The sequence below is a fragment of the Orbicella faveolata genome, unplaced genomic scaffold (genome assembly GCF_042242905.1).
Source record: "Orbicella faveolata isolate gen_17 unplaced genomic scaffold, um_ofav_v1 contig_3, whole genome shotgun sequence".
Classification (NCBI taxonomy): Eukaryota; Metazoa; Cnidaria; class Anthozoa; order Scleractinia; family Merulinidae; genus Orbicella; species Orbicella faveolata.
The window spans coordinates 22,220,129-22,240,565 of NW_028301558.1; the positions used below are offsets into that span (position 1 = coordinate 22,220,129).

The 20,437-nt window shown below is 39.0% G+C and overlaps 2 protein-coding genes across 2 annotated transcripts; one reads left to right on the forward strand and one right to left on the reverse strand.

Moving 5' to 3' along the window:
* Positions 1-10,283: 10,283 nt before the first annotated feature.
* On the reverse strand, positions 10,284-12,083 carry LOC110068256 (putative G protein-coupled receptor No18). The gene has a single exon (XM_020775637.2). It carries the CDS (start codon positions 11,879-11,881, stop codon positions 10,700-10,702), a length of 1,182 nt encoding a protein of 393 aa, XP_020631296.1. The 5' UTR covers positions 11,882-12,083; the 3' UTR covers positions 10,284-10,699.
* A 2,907-nt stretch (positions 12,084-14,990) lies between these two features.
* Positions 14,991-17,457, forward strand: LOC149106885 (uncharacterized). Its single transcript, XM_089298590.1, has one exon. It carries the CDS (start codon positions 15,755-15,757, stop codon positions 16,910-16,912), a length of 1,158 nt encoding a protein of 385 aa, XP_089154716.1. The 5' UTR covers positions 14,991-15,754; the 3' UTR covers positions 16,913-17,457.
* The last annotated feature ends 2,980 nt before the right edge of the window (positions 17,458-20,437 follow it).

Below are 20,437 nucleotides of genomic sequence, written 5' to 3' on the forward strand. Positions count from 1 at the left end.
CTCGCTCTGACCACTAAGCTGAAGCTGTTTCTCGGTAGACCAACTGCTCGGCCACGCTTGTAAATAGCCAACTGGTATGCCTCCTGCCAGATGGAATTTTTAACCATGATATGTTCATTTGTATTATTTGTTTCATCATTTGGTTTCATTGGCCCTGAAAAGCCCCGTTGGGGGAATGGTCAATTAAAGATATTTTTATTTCTTTATTTAATTCGCGTTTTGGAGCCTCTAATCATCATCATCATCATCATCATTCTTCTAACACCTCACGGTGGTGTGTGAGGCCGCGCTCCAACTCTTTCCACCTTGCACGGTCTTTCGCCATATTTTCAATCTGTGTCCACGAGGTAAAGCCTTGTCTGCGCCATTCACTCTCAACCGTTCAACGCCAGGTTGTCTTGGGTCTACCTCTCCTTCTTCTACCTTCAGGGCTCCATGTTAGACACCTTAGCATTGTTGATATCCTCAAGCCTTAGAACATGGCCTAACCATCTCCAGCGCTTATCTGTAATCATGTCAGAAACAGGCATCATCCCAGCTTTTAAGAATAGATCTTTGTTAGTAATCTTTTCTGGCTAGAAGATTCGAAAAATTTTCCTCGAGCACCTTCTCTGGATTCTGTCCAATCGGCAGGCATCATGTTCAGTCATCTTCCATATTTCTGCGCCATATCGTAGAACAGCTAGGACATTACTCTTGGAGATTTTAAGTTTGGTCTTGTAGCGGTAAGCTGATGAATTCTGAAGTGTAGGAAGTGTAGAAAACAAGATACCCAAGATGGCGGATGCACAGAACACGTTTTATTGATACGAGCATGCGCCCGTAAGAACCGCTGACCACTACAAATTCCATGATGGTTTGAGTTTTACAAAGGCACCTCTGGCAAGGGATAGTCTCCTGCTGATATCCGTCTCTCCTCCGCTGGTTTCCCCATCTCAGAACCAAGGCAGACAAATTTGTCCACATCCTCCAAGGGTGCTCCGTTCATAAAGATTTGATGCTGGGAGTTGCTATTGAGCCTCACGATATTGGTTTTCTTAGTGTTGAATTCTAATCCAGTGAAACATGCAATGGCTTGTAACCTGCTTGATTTCTCCTGCATATAGCCTCTAGTCAAGGGTGAGCTTAATACGACTATCAACGGCCGGACCCAGAGAATCTAGCAGGCAATTGGCGCAGCGATCGTGTCAGAAGAACTAATAAGCTTAGCCATCGTTTTGACTATGACGTCTTCTTCCATTTGGACCCTGATCTCAAAATTTGAAGATTAAGCGCAGAACCCTCTGTTCACCATAAAAGCAAAGAGTATTTGGTAAGACGTTATTCTCGGCCTTGGTCCTGGCAACCAGTCGAAGTTGTCTTCTAATTTTTACAATCCGATATATGCCCTTTGACGATAAACCCTATTCATCGAATTCGTTCATCTTAAAATTGGCCAGGCAAGTATCCTCGGCGTCATTATCATTCTTTAGAATAAACTTTCATTCGTTTCAGCTAGTTAAGATTTTCTCTAAGTTATGTAGTTCCATTTGCTCTTACCGCATGATGCTCTTTTACGAAACTATAGTAGCCGTATAGAGTACCTCACCTCCGTGCACGCCCCCAGTGAGGTGCTGAATAACAAAATAAGGGAATTTAACCAATGACGACCGCGACCCCAAGGACAACGCCTAGTAAAAAATAAACATATGATTTTACCTTCGCATTTCGCAAATGTCTAGATCTGTTCAGAGCGTCTATTGATCTTAGATTTTACTCAAGCTAAATATGTAATGCTAGTCTTCAATGCCAAAGAAACATACAAAAACTTAGCCGTCGTCGTTCGCGTTCCTCAGACTACGCAGAAAGTAGTCATTTCGCGTTGTTGTTTTGCAAAGGACGGCAAAGAAATTAAATGTACCAAGACGTATGACGCACGTGTACAGCTATTGTCCTACTCATTAAACCTTTTGTTTGGTGGCGTTCTCGTTGCCTTTGCCGTCTGATATTGCTTTTGGTACATTTTTACTTTCGCAGAATAAAGAGACAGCATGCAATGCTGTTCGCACAATGCATTTCTCCGTTTAACTCAGGAAAGACCCAAAAACCAGTCTCCACTGTTCGCGAAGTGGAACACAGATGGCCCACGTACCTACAAGTACTTTTCGGCCTTGCCTGTGAACCTTGAGACAGAGACACATATACATGCAGGAAAGCAATAGCACAGGTTTTGTATTTTTGTATTTTTTATTTTTTTTCATATGTAACATACAGGGCAGTGAATTGCAAGTGCGAAAAACAAACTTTCGTTGCTTATCACAATGGGCAATTCCGTCTATGAAATCCGCCTGCAGGGAATCATGGTAGTTGTATTCGTCAACTTGGACAGGATATTGTTTTGATGAATACAACTACCATGATAATCACATCCATCCCTATCTCTCTCTCAAAATTGAAAACACAATTCAAGCAATTTTTTTTTTTAATTTGAATGCGTAACATCAAACGACAAAATGCAACCCCTGCTTGAATACAGACACAGTCCTCTGGCGGTTAGAGCCGGAAGTCCTGCGATAAGTACTGACCCGGTCAGAATTGGACCACCCTATTCAGTCGACACTCTGGACTCGTGATTCCAGTAGACTGATGCAAGGCACTCATGATACCTAAAGTGCAGTGACAAAAAAGGGACGGGCTTTCAACAACGGGTACGGAATACTTAGTCCTGAACCGACTGCAACTTCACCTCGGGACGAAGAAGTAAACAAGCACCAAGTGAAGCGCGCGAAACTCTCCACCCGGATTGGAATCACGTGCATGCCGTTCCGATTTGAAATTGAAAATTTTATTCCCTAATTTTTATTTTGTTGGGATTTTTTTCTCAGACACGAGTTGTTGAATTGTAGACTTGCTCAGTCAAAGGTCAACTGTTATGGTGTACAAGTTTCCAGCACTTTCCAAGACTTAGATTTTGATGGGTCGATAAAACCACTTTTTACTATACAGTTGATGCTACAATCATGGTATCAAAAAAATGCTCAGTAATTGGTGAACACGTTGTGATTTTCGAAAATTTTCAAAACTTTAAGATATGAACCCCATGAACAGATTTTTGAAAAGTTCGCTAAAAGCTGCGTCTTATCTGCTAATCAAAATTTGATAATATAAAAAAATTTCACCTTGCCGCTTTTGAATCATAAGCCCTTAAAGCTAAAATTATGGGTGTTTTTAGCAGGTCATACTCATTTTGGATTTTGCATGCGGAAAATTGCGAGACAATTATAAACCATGCTTGAATACAGACTGTGCGTGCTGTTTCAGCAGAAGCCCCATTGCGCTCTTGGAGGTTTCCCTGGTCGCAGGCCGTTGATGGCCTTGCTCAGCTCTTCCAGGGTTGAGTCGCTCGTCCACGTCCCCTGAGTTTCAATAGCACTGCACTGCTGTGTCAGAGATGTTACACTTGAGTATAGGTCAGAGCTAGGGCAGTGTTCCACTCACCTGTCGATATAATGCCATCATTCGTAAGGGACTTCAGCTGCGCTTTTTTCTTCTGCCCTGCATGTACCGACAACGTTATAAATGTCATGTTAAACACATCATGAGACCCTGCTTGTGTCAACTATGGTTTGCATGGCTTGGCACCAACGCAGCCAGAAATATATTATTACGTTAAAAGAGCTATTTTCAAATCCTACAGGAAAATTGGTAGTCAATCAATAAATTTACTGCTGTAATGAGAGACATGAGAGTTACTAATGAAAGAAGCTACATCATAAGACATCTCCCCCGTGACAGGACTAATGAAGCCCGAGCTAATAAATGTTGCGGTCCTTGACTCGGGTAGATTTTGAAAAAATAAACTGGTCTGCTTATACCTGCTTACATACACACTTGCTTTATTCGTCCCTACTGGGCTTTTTAGAATATTCGTGGCGGATCCATGCAGTTTGCGTAAAAATATTTTCGCGTCCTGTTTACGAAGGAGAATTCTTGGTGGCTCAACCTTTTTTCAGGATCAAGATCAGAATTTATGGTTAAGGTGCCCTCGTCTCGCAAGACAGCGATATTGTACAGGCTTTCAATAAGTATTTAAATTTATCCGTCCACCAAAGTTATTACATAGTTTTTTCTCAACAGTGTTGTTTCTAATTTCTACTTTGAGATAAGCCGCCGTTCTGTCGAAATACTCGGGATATTTCCTTTTTTGCACTTGCAAATGACTATCTTTCAGTATGATCACTGACAGAGTCAGGTCCTTTTTAAATAGTTTATTTCTCGCGAACAAAAATCAAATGCACAACGAAAAGACCTGCCACTGCATATTAATAAACTGCCGTAAACATGACTTATAAGAGTTTTACCACAAGATCAGTTCCTTCGCAAGTAAGAGTTTTTCGTACAAACGAAATCATCACCCCACTGCGAATGACACCCACTGCTTCATGAAAATACTCAAAAATCAGAATACAGTTAATGATCTGCCCATCAAACTTCCATGTCGCTAAGACATGCGCATTGTTGTGACACAGCCACTTACAAAAATTCATTTTACACCTACGTAATCCATCTTAACATCAACTGAAAAAACACGGATGGAGTGTTGATGTTACTGTACAAATGATAAATATTTAAAATTCAATGGAAAAATGGTAAAAGTATAATTTTGTCTCCCTGAATGTGTTTTGGACATCAGCAATGGACTAAATAAGTGATAACTGGCCTTGGCGAAAACAGGTCAATTCCAATGATGTAACAGCATTTAAGAAAAGTAGTATTTCTCTTGGAAAGCAATCATGTTTGTTGTTATTGTCGGTGAAATTTAAAGTCCCAAACAAATGTGTGCTACCATTAACTTCTAAATGGAGTAAAACAATTATTTAAAAAGTGAAGTACCTTTTGCATTCGGCGTAATTTAGCACACGTGCATGATTTTACGTTAATTACAATTAACAGCACCTTTATTGTAATTAACGTACTGTAGGTAAGTTTATTGTAAGAATTGTATTGTAAGTAATTCATTGTAATTATATATTGTAAGTGAGCTTTTTTCAAATGAAAAAAAAAAAGGAAAATTACCAAAAAAAAAGATTTTACTTTTGCACCAGACAACGAAAATGAGGCGATCTAAAAAAAAAAAAACAGACATTTGTCGCTGGCTTGTCATATCTAACAAGTAACAAGCTCACCTCGGGAAAGAAAGTTGACATCAACAAAAGTGTTCAGAATATTTTTCTTTCATAATTAGATAAACCAAGGCAATCGTACCATACATGATTATAAAAAAAATTGTGATTATTTAAGCCTCTAAATTATAGCATTACCGTCCAATAATGACTGTCTCTTTCAGCTGAGCAGAGAAGAAAGGGGACCTTAAAAAGCACAAACGGCTTCTCGTCAACTGTTGACTTAGCTGGCTGCATGGTTCACAATTATTTTAAAAGAAAACAATGAAATAAACGCCAGCGAGAAACAAAAAAAACAAACAAACAAAAAAAAACGATTCGTGTCATTAACATCAACTTTTGCCAACATTAGCTGAGTTTCTGGTATATTACAGAATATTGTTGATTTTTAGAGTATGCGAGAAAATGTTTAGTTGAAAAGAACGATGAAATAAAGCGGAAAAATATGATCCTGATTACGAACTTGAGTCGTGCATGGGTGCAGGTGAATTATCTGTTTTCGATGGAAGCCCATTAGAGGTTTCGTTTCAATCAGCCAATCACTGCATTATCTCTGCTTTCTCTTCATTCTAAAATTAACAATTATCCATGCAAATGTTGTCTAAACTAAAGGGACGAGCGACTTCAGATGGTACATATAACCTAATGGACGTGTAAAATCAACAGCTGAGTACATCGTTTGATTATGAATAAAAATCAAAGATAAATGTGATTCTTTGACTCTTCTAAGAGATAACAATCTATAAAGAAACTTCAGTTTGGAAATTTTGGCTGTTCCGATGACATAAAATCACACCCACATTACATCCAGGTTATCATTCATCACAACCTACTTTACTAAATCCCGGTGTCTTTAAAGACCTTCAAATGTGCACTTAAGGGCAATCCTGGTTCAAGGTTTTTCGGCCTATTAAATTACCAATTACCAAAATAATTTTTATTCTACTACATATTTTTATCACTAGCTCGGATAAGGTGTTTTCTTAAAACCGTAAATAATTTTTCACCTGGTTTTCCAAGCCTTGGTTTCTTTTTTTTTTAAATAGAAATGCAAGATTTCAATGTAATGTATAGAGTTTCAACCTACTTCGATGGCTGGTGATGCATTGTTTAAGAAGTGCACACTAAGAATACCAAACTCAATGACACAATGCAGTTTTAAAAGTCTGTAAATTACCAACGTCAAGTTTGTTAGCATCTCATGTACTTTCGTGCTTTATTCGACTCGTTGTCTCGAATTTGTTTTCAAACGCACGAAAACTGTCATAATTATAAAATGTTTGAGTTTATTAATAAGTAAATTCATGAATATTTTCTCGACGCACATAAAAAGTATTAAGTGAATCTGATTTCGTTGATTTCTATTTCCTAAACTATAAAAATTTGTGGTAGATACACAGAACTGAATATTACTGCATACTAAAGACCAAGCTGAAATCATTCAAATAGTTAGTAGTTGTTTTGGCTATCTTTTGTTCCATTATTAGTCAATAACTATCATTTTTCTTCGTGACGGTGGGGTGTTGTGATAACAGTTTTATAAGAGAGCCATTTTTCCCGCAAAAAGGCAAAAAAAAAAAAAAAAGAACTAAAACTTCGAGAGAAGACAGAAATCGAAAAAAGTAAAGATGTTCGGTCTTTCATTTTTGTAAAAAATGCAAAATTAATTCGAGTAGCTGTATTTTGTTTCAGGTAAAGCAAGCGGAACATTGTTTGAAATGCTGTCGGAGTGTTCCTTTCAACTTTCTGTTTGCGGGTTTTCAGGCGTAAATTGCAATTTACCATGACAAAACTTCAAGCCATGTGTCAAAAATATATTGTATGTGCAAATCTTTAAAGTCTCTTGAAAATCATCAGCGAATGTTTCATCATCCTTTCTATTATTTTTTCTTCCGCTTAGGTTATCACCTACTCGTCAGCAACCAAAACTATATTTCTTCCATATAAAAAATAAACTTGCCATTTAGCAATGCGATATCGTGTACATGTCCTACAATGCCTTAACACTGAGGAGAGTAGAGTTTCCCTATTGAGGAATATAACACTGCCACATTAACCCGTGATATCGGCATACATGTCGAGGGCATGTCCAGTTGAATAAACATCCTTAAATGCAAAAAGTTTCTTGTTGAATTTTACGCCATGTCATACAGCAAATGCGAATAGTGATGAGTCGTTTAATCGACCAGGGCAGTCCATTAGGCCGCCCTCCTTTAAATTAAGCTGTCAAAAATGCTTGGCGATAATTGTTGAAAAACAAATTTTGGGGCCGATAAACGGAATAAACCACTATATTTAGTCCGATTTCCCAGCAAGACCGAAAGGCGAAACTGTAAAATACCCAAGAAATAAATAAAAGATGGATTTTAATAATGGAAATGTCACATGTCACGTCATTTTTACCCATATTTCGGTTGCCGCAAAGTTTGCTTAGAAATCGGACTATTTGGTATAATACTCAATAAAACGGGAACAACGAGATCAGTTTCTTTTTGAAAGAACCGCGTTTCATTTTAGCGAGCTTGAAATTCGCAAAAGGTTCCGCTAACGAAAAAGACGAATTTGTACATTGCAAACATTCAATCTATAACGGGCGATAAAGGCATGTTACCTGCCGCTGCCTAATTTATAAGAAAATGATTAAATGAACTTTTACGTGAAACATTCGATTTACATTCTCCGCTTTATTAACAAACTGCAACTGAACCAACGAAAAGGTAAGGAAATTGATTCAGTTCGCTTCCAGCAAAACTTTGCGGTATCTTTAGGGTGATCCAAGAGAGGCAGGAAACCAATACAGAGAACAATTTCTTTTCGCTGCTGAATTTGAAACTGAAATTAAACTATCATAGGCCCTTGTCAGCATACATGGTTTATATTTAAATGCGTGCAAATAGATAGATCTTCCTACGCGAGCAAAGGGGGCGGATAAATCAAAACAGTTGAACGCCGACAAAACTTTACTAAATCTCTAATCACTGTTTCATGGCCACATACAGTGCCTGGGGATTCATAATCATAAATTGCTGGATGAAAATAATATAGGTACCTTTGCATACGACTGTTTCGTCTTTTGAAATTATATTTGCTTAAACTGTTTGCATAAGATGTAAAATGAGAGGGCAGTGTCACTCGCAAGGCCAGCTGTCCTGTGCAATAATTGAGGCTCTACTATAGGACTTAAGCAAGCATGCTTTTGACGTAAATCACAAAATTAAACTTGTTTGCTTCTTCAACTACGTCTTCCCTTAGATTACAGCTTTGAGTACTTTGACCCAAGGAAGAACAGTTTTTATATTATACCACAACAGCTTGCAAATTCAGCCCGTAAAGTGGGCTCGCGCGCAAACAACCACTTCTTTTGACTCTTTTAAACTCGGGAAAATGTTTACGCTTTAAGTTTGAAGATGTCTTGTGTGACGATGTTTTTGACGAGATAACATTTATTTTAAAAAATTCAAAACAGCAACTTCCTGTACAGGAGTCGAATACATTTGTTGGATTTGCATTTTCGCGTTAAAAGAACACGACCTGACATCTGTTTTATATTTCACATTTATTACTTGTGTTTTGTTATCGCCGTGAATTTTGATAATTCCAGCGGAAAAGAAAACCTCTCTTTCTTTATCTCATCGTTAATGAAAGCACAATGGTTATCTTTTGCTTTAGACTAGCCCGACGAAACTGAAAAAAAAGCGGTTTACTGCCATTTCCTGTGGACAGAAACATAGCTTCTATTGAATCAGCTTTCTACATTGAAACTGACATTATGCTGCTATTTTGGATTCCGTTTCCCAGGTCCACGAGGAGAAGAAATGGAAAGAATAGTCGTCATGCCATAAATAACAGACGAAAACTGAATACAGCGCTTTGTCAGGCAAATAAATATCTCTTCTACGTTGGAAGTTGTCCAATTCCGCCGATTGTCTTTCACAATCTTCGAATTGCGAAAAGCTAGCGTGGTTGTTGACAATAAAAAGGGAAAGCACAACTTTTCCTGTCGAAACAATTCTGCCCTTTTGCAAGGATAATCAGTTGGAACAAACTAGAACTGAATAATTTTTTTTTTTCTCAGAAGGTTTCAATTTAAATTTCTTGTATAATCAAGTTAAATATGCCGAAGTCAGTTTAAAGTGCCGGGGCAATATACTAGTTTCGCACGTTTTCGCGAGGTGGATAACAATAACAATAAATGATTGGATCACGTTGCTAAGATGCCGTTATCGTTCACCCAGGCTACCAGCCTAATATCATTCGACAAAACCTCTTTCCTCAATATCTCGAGGAAATGCGTAATTACGGTTTTACAAGCAAGGGTTTTCGCTGGTTTCTATGTTACAATATGCTCTCATATTCATCGATTTGCAAATGCTAATGAAAAAGTAACCCATTGATTATTCAACAAGCTTAACAAAGATCAAAGAAAATTTACTGTTCAAAGTTTTCTCAGTACACAGGGTTGTTCTCAAAGGGGCAATGGCCATCGGCAAGTAAAAAGGAATCGTTAAATTGAATTTATTTTTTCGCCAATAATTGTATCGGCGTCAGAAAACCTCAAAATTCGCTAATCATATCAACATTACGTCTGGCAAGGCCGCGCTCATTTGACAGTCGAATAAATTGAAGCAATGGCACCACTTGTAATGTACATGTCTTTTTTCTGGCTTAAAAAATATTTTGCCGATACTTAGCGTCAGATGGCACGTAAAAATAGTAGTTCTGAAAATCGTGAACTGTTTTCTCACGGTTGTCTCCTTCGCGAGAGCGCGCCAAAACCGCCTTCACTCGCTCGATAACAGGTGGTTGAGAATAAGGAGAAAATTTTCATCCACGCTTGCTGTATCGATGTTCTTTTCTTCGACGCTGGTGGATTTATCCTTCTCATTCATTATTTATGAATATAGGCTCGAGACAACTTATCCATTAGTTTATTTTTGTTATCCAGTCATCTTCAGGCAAAAAGCACGCGCATCGCCAGAAAGACAAACTTGCTAAACGAACTTTGCATAAAGTTATTTTTTTCCTCAGAATTTGCTATCGTTCCGCCGCTAAACAAACGCTTCGTTTAGCTCTAGCGATTTCTTATATTTCAGTTTATACAGATGTATAAATCAATCAGAATGCACATCTATCCTTAATGTTTTTATTTCAATAAATGGTTTATTTCCTAAGGAATATCAAAATTAACATGTATCGCAGAGTTAAAGAAATGTTCAACGCCAACGCTACAAATTTGCTTGAGAGCTTTTTCGGTTAATGACACTTTTGATGTGTCGCCAAAAGAGATCTAGCCGCATTCATTAAAGCAGTTCAGTAGACAAAACGACAAGGTAAAATTGAAATCTTGTTTAATTTTTGACCGTGGAAGCGCCTGAACAAAAACAGTGATCTGGAGGCAATTTATTTAGAGAGTTAGTGTTACTCGCTATAGTGCTTATTTAAGCGACTCTTTTCGCCGCGCGAAATTCAGTCGAGTAGCTCCTACTAGCTTAGATCCGCTGATATGAATCTTTTCTCTATCGAGAATAACTGTCTAATTATACTGAATCCCCTTCTTCGGATGCCGAGTTCGCTTCTTGGATCACTATTTGTGGAGTTGTACCGTTGTAGTATTTGCTCTGGAAAAATGTCACGACAGAAACGTCTTCGTCTCCCGAGGACGATCTGTGAGTGTAGCTGTCCCGTCCGCAGATTGTGCAGACGCGGATAAAAATGTCCTTGAAAGCGGAACGGAAGTCACTGTTAAAGCTCGAGTAGATGATGGGATTGACAGCCGAGTTCAACAGTGGTAAAACATAAACGAATACGATCGCGACAAATTGTGTTGCGGTGGGATGAATTTTATGCAAGCAGAGATCGCAAAACTGAACGACGAACATTATGATGAAGAACGGAAGCCAACACACGATGAAAGTCCCTATAACAATCGCCAGGGTCTTGGTGGCTTTCAGCTCGCGCACGATCGATTTTCGTCGTTTACGTTCGACCCGTCCGATGCTGATGACGCTGGGCCGTGGATCGGGGCTAAAGTCGGCATCAGATGTTTCAGCAGGCTCCATCGAACTCGCTGATTTCAACTGCTGCAGCTTCTTCGCCTGAGTGAAGGCGACTTTGAAGACCATAGAATAGTTGATGACGAGAATGATTAAAGGCAGGAAAAAGCCTGCGGTTATAGCAAACGTGTAATAGTAACGGTCAGTTTTCTTGCATTCTCCACTAGCGCTTGTGGACGCGTCCGCAGACCAGTTCATGAAGGAGAGAGATGCTAACAGTCCGGAATATCCCCAGACGAACGCAATGGCAGCTATTGCTCTAGCCTTCGTCATGATGCTTCTATAGCTCAAAGGGAAGGTCAGAGCGAGGAACCGGTCGATCGAGATAAGACTGAGGTTTGTTATTGAAGCGCAAGAACACAGCAGGTCCACGAAGACCCAAAATTCGCAGATCGTTTCCCCGAGATCCCAGCACAGCGACTTGAGAGTGTGGTGAATGCGAAACGACATTGAAAGCGCGGCGATAAGGAGATCTGATACTGCCAACGAGATGATGAAGTAGTTGGTAATTGTTCGAAGTCGTCTGTAACGAAGAATCGCGCCGATCACAAGGCAATTTCCGCAGACATCGAGAATCAGAATAAAAATGACGAAACTGGCTTGCGAGATCATGTTAGCCAGGCCGAATGTGGTGTTAGCGCCACCTCCACAACTGGAGCCGTTCATGTCGCCACTGGTTTGTTGTGGACTAATATGCTCTGCACGCTTGTACCTCCGTAGTTATCCTGGTGCGCTTTGTAACAACAATAAGAGACAATGCGTAAAAACACGCGTACGAAATGATTGTTGTCGCCAAGTGACGAAAAAAGCGCGTTGGCAGCGCTCTTAAAGACATGTCGAGGGGTGTGACATCTGCCTTGTGATTTGTCTGTTTTCTGAATGTCTATTAATTAGTCCGTATTTTGAATCTTGTATTCAAATCTTTATTTGGCAAGAAGTCCCTCCCTTCCCAATGAAAAAAGCGAGACCTTCGTTAATGAAAAAAAAAGTGTGTTAAAATGCTTTTGAAGTAGTTCAAATAATATGATTCGCCGCAGCTCAAATTTCGGATAACGAGCCGTCGAATGCTTAAGGTGCCATGTATTTTTGCATTTTTCCCCTAAACTAATGATCTTGTCGCTTGAGATAAAGCCTGACCAAAGTGTGTTGTGTTTATTACCTATCGCAATTTTAAATTAGCGAAGACAATGACAGATATTTGTTTGCGATCTGTTAGTGTGCGGAAGACTTTCAGCGAATAGAGGAACGATTTGTTTTCGTCTAAATCTTTCGCCCCGCTGTCTCTGAGGATGAGATAGGAGGAGGAAGAGGAAATGCGTTACAATTTCCAACATTCAGCGCAGCTTGAAACTGAAATATCGAATTCGCGGAAAACAAAACCACGGAGTTGATAATTGTAAAAACTACTGAAAAATATCAAGACGCGCGTGCTTACATCCTTGTACTGTTAGTTGGTTTTCAAGCTCGCAATCTAAAATTATAACGTGTTTTCTAACTGAGGAAGTTGTCGGCTTGTTGTAATATGTACTGTTTATTTTAATACGAATATGGCGTTTCATTACTAACTATATGTTATTCAAATATCGAGCGGAGAAAAGGGGTCAATATTTAGATTCATCGTCGGATCGTTATTTGCTCGGCACGCCGACCCACAACACAAGCTAACAACACGGGGAAAGCTAGAAAAACTTCCTTGAACCTTTCTTCACTTATTTACATAGTGCCGCGATCTGATTTAATTAATGCTGGACGGCAAAAATTCAGTATACATGGCGGACATTCCGCGATATTGGCTTTCGATCGCAAATAAATATAATCTTGCATATACTTCCTCTATTTCGCAAATAATTTACAATTATTTTTCTGGTCCTCGTAACTACGCTAAAGTTGCGTATTTCAACGAACGAAAATTAACTCAGTCGTTCTTACCTCAGCTAAAAGCTTGCCGTCGATTTCCTAATTTGTTTGTTGTTTTTGTCCCTTTTAAAAGGCGGGTATTTCTGTTTACTTTAGCTGGTATACTGGCATAAACTGGATTAAATATGAGTTGTAAAATTAAAAATGTGGGGATTATTCAATTTTACTCCAATCTGAACGGGGACAGTGTTTAAGAGACTTCTTGAAAGCAAGGACCACGAGACAGTTTTAAATAAGAGGACGATCGCACTGGGTTTTCATATGGGAATTAGGCAAAAAATAGGTCAAGAAAAAGATCAAAATTAAGATTTTTACTCCCATTGGTTATAATTCAGTTAACGACCTTCGCTTCATAAAAAGAGAATTAGGATCAAAATACCTTGATCATATTCGTGTAAATTTAAAAACCACCACGATCATTATTTTCAAAACGCCAGAAACGTGGAAAACAACCTCGCTACTTGCAGCGTCAAGTGAGGACCCCGAGAAATCAGTCGACGGCATGATCACTTCAGTCGACCCAAAACACTTTTTTTCGTTTTTCTCAAGCACGTAATTGCTCCTCGAAATACAACTGAAAAACCACCTGTTTTGCTCGTGTTTTGGGAAATGATTGAAGAACAAATCGACCACTTTGTTTCCAAGTGGGAGGCACGCGCAAATATTCTGCCACACTTTAATTGTGCTGAGAACAACTGGATAATTTTTCACAACCAGTCGGGTGTTTATGCCATCCCCTACAAAATTTCGCGATCAGTCGCCACGTCGCGTGTATGTGTTTATTTCTTCAAGAGCACTGCGACTAGATATCCAGACGGAACAAGAGCTGGCGCCTTTGTTATTAGACACCTGCCAATTTGGGGATGCGGCTTTTTCGGCGGTGAACAGCAAACAACTTCAAATAAAACTCAGAGAAAACATAATTAAGCTCTCTTTGGTGTTCTTAAGGAGCGAAAATTTAACCTTCTTATAATACCTTCCCTTCTAGTCAAAATGTGTGTTTGGATAAATTGTAACATATATGCTTGGTTTCGATTGCATGAGATACGCAGTAGGGATTTGCCGAGAAAATTCACAACCGAATCCTAGAATTGGCCTTAATTATTTCTAGGTTTGCGTGCCGCGCAATATAATCTATACATATTCACGCTGCCTCGCATAGCGGGAAACATGTTATGGTTACGAATTTTACTTCAAACTTCAATGATTTGAAAATTTGTAACAAATAGTGTATCCACACAACTTATGTCAGTGGGAAATAAGTAAATGCTGCGAGTAAAGCAACGATTTTTTGGAAGCAATGTAAGGTTTTCACTAACGGTATAACTCGAAAGCTAAAAAATACATTAGTTAGGAGCACTGGCTGAAAACTTAAAAAAGCGCCACTGAATAAACTGGTTTATTCATCTATAGATTGCAAGGAAGGGCTCCGTGAAACCAGAGACGTAAAGATACTTGTTCTGAAATAAGCCTAGTAAAAAACAAATTTAACCATTTGATTTTAACGGAATAAAAAATACAACGAAGAATGGGCTTACACAATATGTATGCAGTCAGTATAGAAAATGAAACACACAAAATTAACCATACTACAATAAACATACTAAAATAAATGTAAAATTTGACGCGTCTTTAATTTCTTTTGAATCTTTTGCAGAAAATAACCTGTCTCGTTTGTTAAGAGGAAGGTATATGGGAATCAAGTGTTGTCGATTCCAACAACACTGTAGTTCAGTTTTAATTTCTTTAATATTGTGATTTAGAACTCGTCAAAAGAGAGAAGTTAGGATAAGCTGTAGCTATTAGGTCACGGGTTTTTCGTTAAGTTGCGGTAAAACTATTTGCGCGTTTACACGCTCACTCATCAGCTATTTGCAGTTGTATGTACAAGAAATTACCACAAAAAAGTCTTTTCCCTTAGAACTTGGTGCATCAATATACCATAGTTGTGACTAGGGCACATCTTTAGTATTTATGTCAAACAAATCGAGTAAGCACAACGCCATTTATTCAAAACCAACCATAGCAGGTGGTCAGTTGCCTAATAAGACAAGATATACGCATGTGTTTGAGTGTCGCCAAAACAATGCACCGTACAAGACAGAAATAGAGCGGTAAAGTTGTGGATATGACCAACTAACAACTAGAATTCAGTTATACTGTAGTATACTAATGTAAATACTGCAATCTGGTTGGCTGAAAAAAGAAAAAAAGAAAAAGAATCTGATTGGCTGAGCCACGCTATCAGTACGGTGGCCCATAGGGGCAAAACACAACTCAATTTCTCTTCTGAAAAGCAACAATCTTTTAGAGAACACAACAATCTTTTAGAGAACACAACAATCTTTTAGAGAACACAACAATCTTTTCAAGAACACCACAATCTTTTTCAGAACACAACGAAATTTCCTGATACACAACAATCTTTTTTGAAACACAATAAAATTTTCTGATACACAAACGCAAACTAAAACACAACAAAATTAATTGAAACACAACAAAATTTCAAAGTACTGGTAACTAACCCTGATGCTGAAAGCGACCGGAACCTGAGACTTGCTCTGGTCAACGTCACTGAAAGGTGCCATTTTTGTGCCGTTCATGTGGTGGATTTGATCTGAAATGGCTTCTTCAGGTTCAATAAGCTATAATCCAGAGGAGGAAAGCATAATTTCATATTACTTTTCAAGATATACGTATGAAGTCATCACTGATTTTTTAGCTAAGTTTCATGGCATTACGATGTGTGTACGAACATTGAAAAATAGGTTGAAGCAATTGAACTTAAGGAGAAGATTGCCATCTTTTGATATGGATGTTGTACGGGAACAAATCATGAATGAGCTTAGTGGCCCAGGCTGCCAAGGTGGATATAGAAGTATGTGGCATACCCTACGACTAAAAAATATTCAAGTTCCTAGACATGTTGTAGCTGACCTTACGAGGGAAATGGATCTAGAAGGATGTGAGCAGAGAAGGGCAAAAAGCCTTAAAAGAAGAAGTTACTTCTCATCTGGTCCAAACTACACATGGCACGTCGACGGATACGACAAATTAAAACCTTATGGATTTCCAATACATGGGTGTATCGATGACTGGAGCCGAAAAATAGTGTGGCTAGCAGTCACAAAGTCAAACAACCATCCAGAAATTATTGCCAATTTCTATTTGAACTGTGTGGCAGAGCTAGGAGGCTGTCCAGTGAAACTGAGGACTGACTGTGGAACAGAAAATGGCTTGATGGCAGCGAAGCAATGTACATTTCAAGAAGATGCAGAAGAGCACAAGTATGGGTCATCTCCGTCGAACCAAAGGATTGAGGGCTGGTGGGCGTTTTACAGAAGAAACAGGTCTGGTTGGTGGATTAACTTCTTTAAAAGCCTTATGGAACAGGAAATCATTAACCCTGGAGATGAGATTCAAATGGCATGCCTCTGGTTCTGTTTTGCTCAGTTACTTCAAGATGACCTAGACAAAGTTAAACACTGGAACACACATTTAATAAGGGGCTCTAGGCATGACACTATCAGTGGGAGACCGGATGAACTATTCTTTCTCCCAGAACTTCATGGAGGAGTAGATGGTCTACTTCACCCGATATTGGATGACGAGATCCAATCTATGAGGGAGAACCTGACCTATGAAGAGGAGGAGAGCATCTACCAAGGGTACTTTGAATATGTACTGGAAAACACCGAGTTGCAGCTGCCCAACAGTATTGAAGAGGGACTCTCTCTGTATAAAGACCTCCTTGAAATTGCTAACATAGATGATGTTTAATGAAGAAGAAAGAGCTGTGCAATATCAGTAGGGGCAGGTTCATACATAAGTGTTCACTTTGATACAGATCCATTACACCCATGACTGATTTATACCTTGTATTTTCCATTTCAGTACTGTGCAAGTAAAACTTAAAAGGTAGCCATCAGACTCAACGTTAAAATATTTTCATATAATTATTCATCATCAGTGGTTACAAGTACATATCAAAAAGCAGTTGTCTTTTGACAGCAAGTGAAAGTACTCATAGGAACAAAAACGTGATCAGTAAATTTCAACTGGACAATGTCATCAAGATTTAAGTTAATAAACAACTCGGTAATTTGCTTTCTTTCTTTGATTACTAAAGCAATGATATCCACCAATAACGTAAGAACCAAAACAATACCAACACAGGAGCATTCATTACTTATGACCAGGGTTAGAAGGATTGGCAAAACTCTTACCAGCAGTAATAATTTCTTGGGCACACCAAAAAATACAAACAAACAAATAGACTAACCCCCAACAGGGTTTCTCCCCCTCTAACCACCCCCCCCCCCCCAAAAAAAAAGGAAAAGAAAACACCCCATAATTTTGCAGACTGCCTGGTCATAACAAATGAAACACCCCTTACTGTGGAATGAATTGCAACAATATCATTGTGTGATGATTTATGAAAATGTCAACAATCTTAATCCTTTGAGCCCCAGAATCCACATACAAACAATCCTTGCTGATCTCCTGACACTTTCTTCTAAATGGCTCTTTTGTTCTTGTCATTTCTGAAAGTACGGTCGTAAGAACTTCGTTTCTTCAAGGCTTCGTCAAGTATTGCCTCGGCTGAGGCATGTTTCATGACTTTTAGGGGAAGGGACTTGCCTCTCACGGGCTTGAAAACGCCGCACGATAGAGAACCAATCCCGATGGTTATAGTTACAAATTCGTCCATCTTCGCTTTCTTGGACTTGGAATTGAAGGTGGTTTGCGTCTCTTTCGACTTTTGGGATAAAAATTTCTTGAAAGAGGACACTTGAATAGCTGCAGACGAAGATGAACTTACACCGCACTTTGGGCAAAACTTGTGATCTGCTCTTCTCCAACCACCACAACTGTGACAAAACATGGCGGGCAACAGGATAGAGGACAAGTGCAAAGGGTCCTTGTGACCAGAGCTAGTCCCAGGTTCCGGTCGTTTTCAGCATCAGGGTTAGTTACCAGTACTTTGAAATTTTGTTGTGTTTCAATTAATTTTGTTGTGTTTTAGTTTGCGTTTGTGTATCAGAAAATTTTACTGTGTTTCGAAAAAGATTGTTGTGTATCAGGAAATTTCGTTGTGTTCTGAAAAAAATTGTGGTGTTCTCGAAAAGATTGTTGTGTTCTCTAAAAGATTGTTGTGTTCTCCAAAAGATTGTTGTGTTCTCCAAAAGATTGTTGTGTTTCAGAAGAGAAATTGAGTTGTGTTTTGCCCCTATGGGCCACCGTACTATCAGTCTTATATTTAGTGTGCAGTGGCAAGCGGTCACTTACAACACCAAAAATGATATACAAAGTGGCGACGTTTTCTTGTTTCCCGAAGTATCAGGGCAGAGACATTAATAAATAATTCAATTTCCGAGAAGATAAACATTAAGGAAATTCATCGTTACGTAAGATTAAAATCTCACATTCTTTTCAATTGACATATCAATCCGCTTGTGATATCGCGAAATACGTACTACGTACGTATCTACCAAATAAGTAACTGGAAATCACTATCTGATGGAATTTCATTTAGAATTAATGAACTATAATCTCGATTTCTATTAAGTGATAGTTGATTCAGCCTTCGGCGTCATCAACAATCACCTCATAGGAATCTCAAGCTTACCAAACGTAATTGTGAAAGAGAATTTCAAAGGAAAAGTAAATGACTATAGATAAATAATTGGAACTCATTATGATTACCTGAAGGAATTTCAGTAAGAATCGCATAGCTCAGGGAATTTTCGCCCCCTGATTGGTTAAATTTCACTTGTATAATCCAGCAAATATTTTCTTCGCATGCGATTGGTCTACGTGGCCGAATACATACCCCAACTAATAAAACTTCCCCAGTCTCGCGTTGTGAAATGTTAAACTAAGGACATCACCGACACTATATACGCACGGCCGTGGGTAAATAACATGACGTGTCCCGTTTCCCCGGGGGGGGGGGGTGCTCCTTTATTTGGGCTATATAGGTATGTGCGACCCCAAAGGTTATGGTTTTTCAATAGGGTATCGATTTTGGTCATCTAATGGTCTCAAATAGGTTATGGTTTTTTTCACTCTACTCTTGAATTGGGTATGTTTTTTCAGAAGAAGCTACTTTTTCATCATATCAACAAGACCATCATCAAAAGCCCTTGATAAATTATGTTTAGGGCAACTGTGCCAGTCGCAACGGTCATAAATAAGGTGTTGAATTTTTGGTCAGGCCATAAATAGGGTGGGGTAAAAGCGCAGATTTTGGACATAAATAGGGTAAGGGTTTTGGGAAGCGGGAAGCACACCCCCACCCAATTTTTCAGGGAATAGCCCCCTTTGGGCCCTTGACTTTAACTGCAAAGCTAAGATGTTAACCAAAACGTGACTATTTTGACTTTGTCTCTATACATTTTCATTAATTCGATGAAGAGAATATTTCATTGACAATTTAAGGGACCAGGTGAAGCGTTCTCGCTCAGCTGTCGCTCACCTGGTTGTAGCATGTTTTTAACCAGCCCTTTCCCATTGTTTTCCTTCACCGTGCATTGCGAGAACTTTGTAGTCAATCACAAATAAAACATGTTTTAGCGCCCAAGTTGTTGTCGCTATGTGATATAAAGTTGATTCATACCTTAAGCTGTGCTTAAATCGAGCACGCTAAGCATGAACCAGTTTTTTAATAACGTCTATTTGACTTTGAAAATATGCTGAGATATTTGTCCGCGGGCATTAACTGTTCCGGGAAGCGAACAGTTTTCCGTGAGCGAAGCCAGGGCGAAGCTAAAGGAAATGGCTCGCTAGCTTGCGAACGAAGGCCTGAGACGTATTTCCCGCTATTGTCGGAGGCTAAACTGTTGGCTTCTCGGAGCATCTGAGCATATTGTTTAAGTCAAATGGTGGCTATTGTATCTGTGTTTGAACGTATATAGAAAATGAGTACACCAAAGTATCGATAAGTTTTGCACGTTTCGCCTGTCAAAGAAAGCTCTGTCGAAAACAAAACGATGGCTGAAAGCCGACAATATGAAGAAGAAAAAACCGGCAGCAAAAAACCGACTCATTATCGTTGCTGCTCAATTATATTTCAGTTGAAAATTAGACTTAGCACTACAGCAAACTTGTTACCTTACAACTGGGCCTTGTTCTTTAATACTTCTTTGGGTAACTGGTCGTTTCGCCAACGTGTCAGTTTGCCAATGTTAGGGCTGTAGTCGTAATGATGACAGCCGCGTAACAAGTAAAGTCTGGCTTCATTTGACTAATTGAACGAAGCGTATAATTTTCACTAACGCCACTATTTCGCATCTTCCCGTAAGC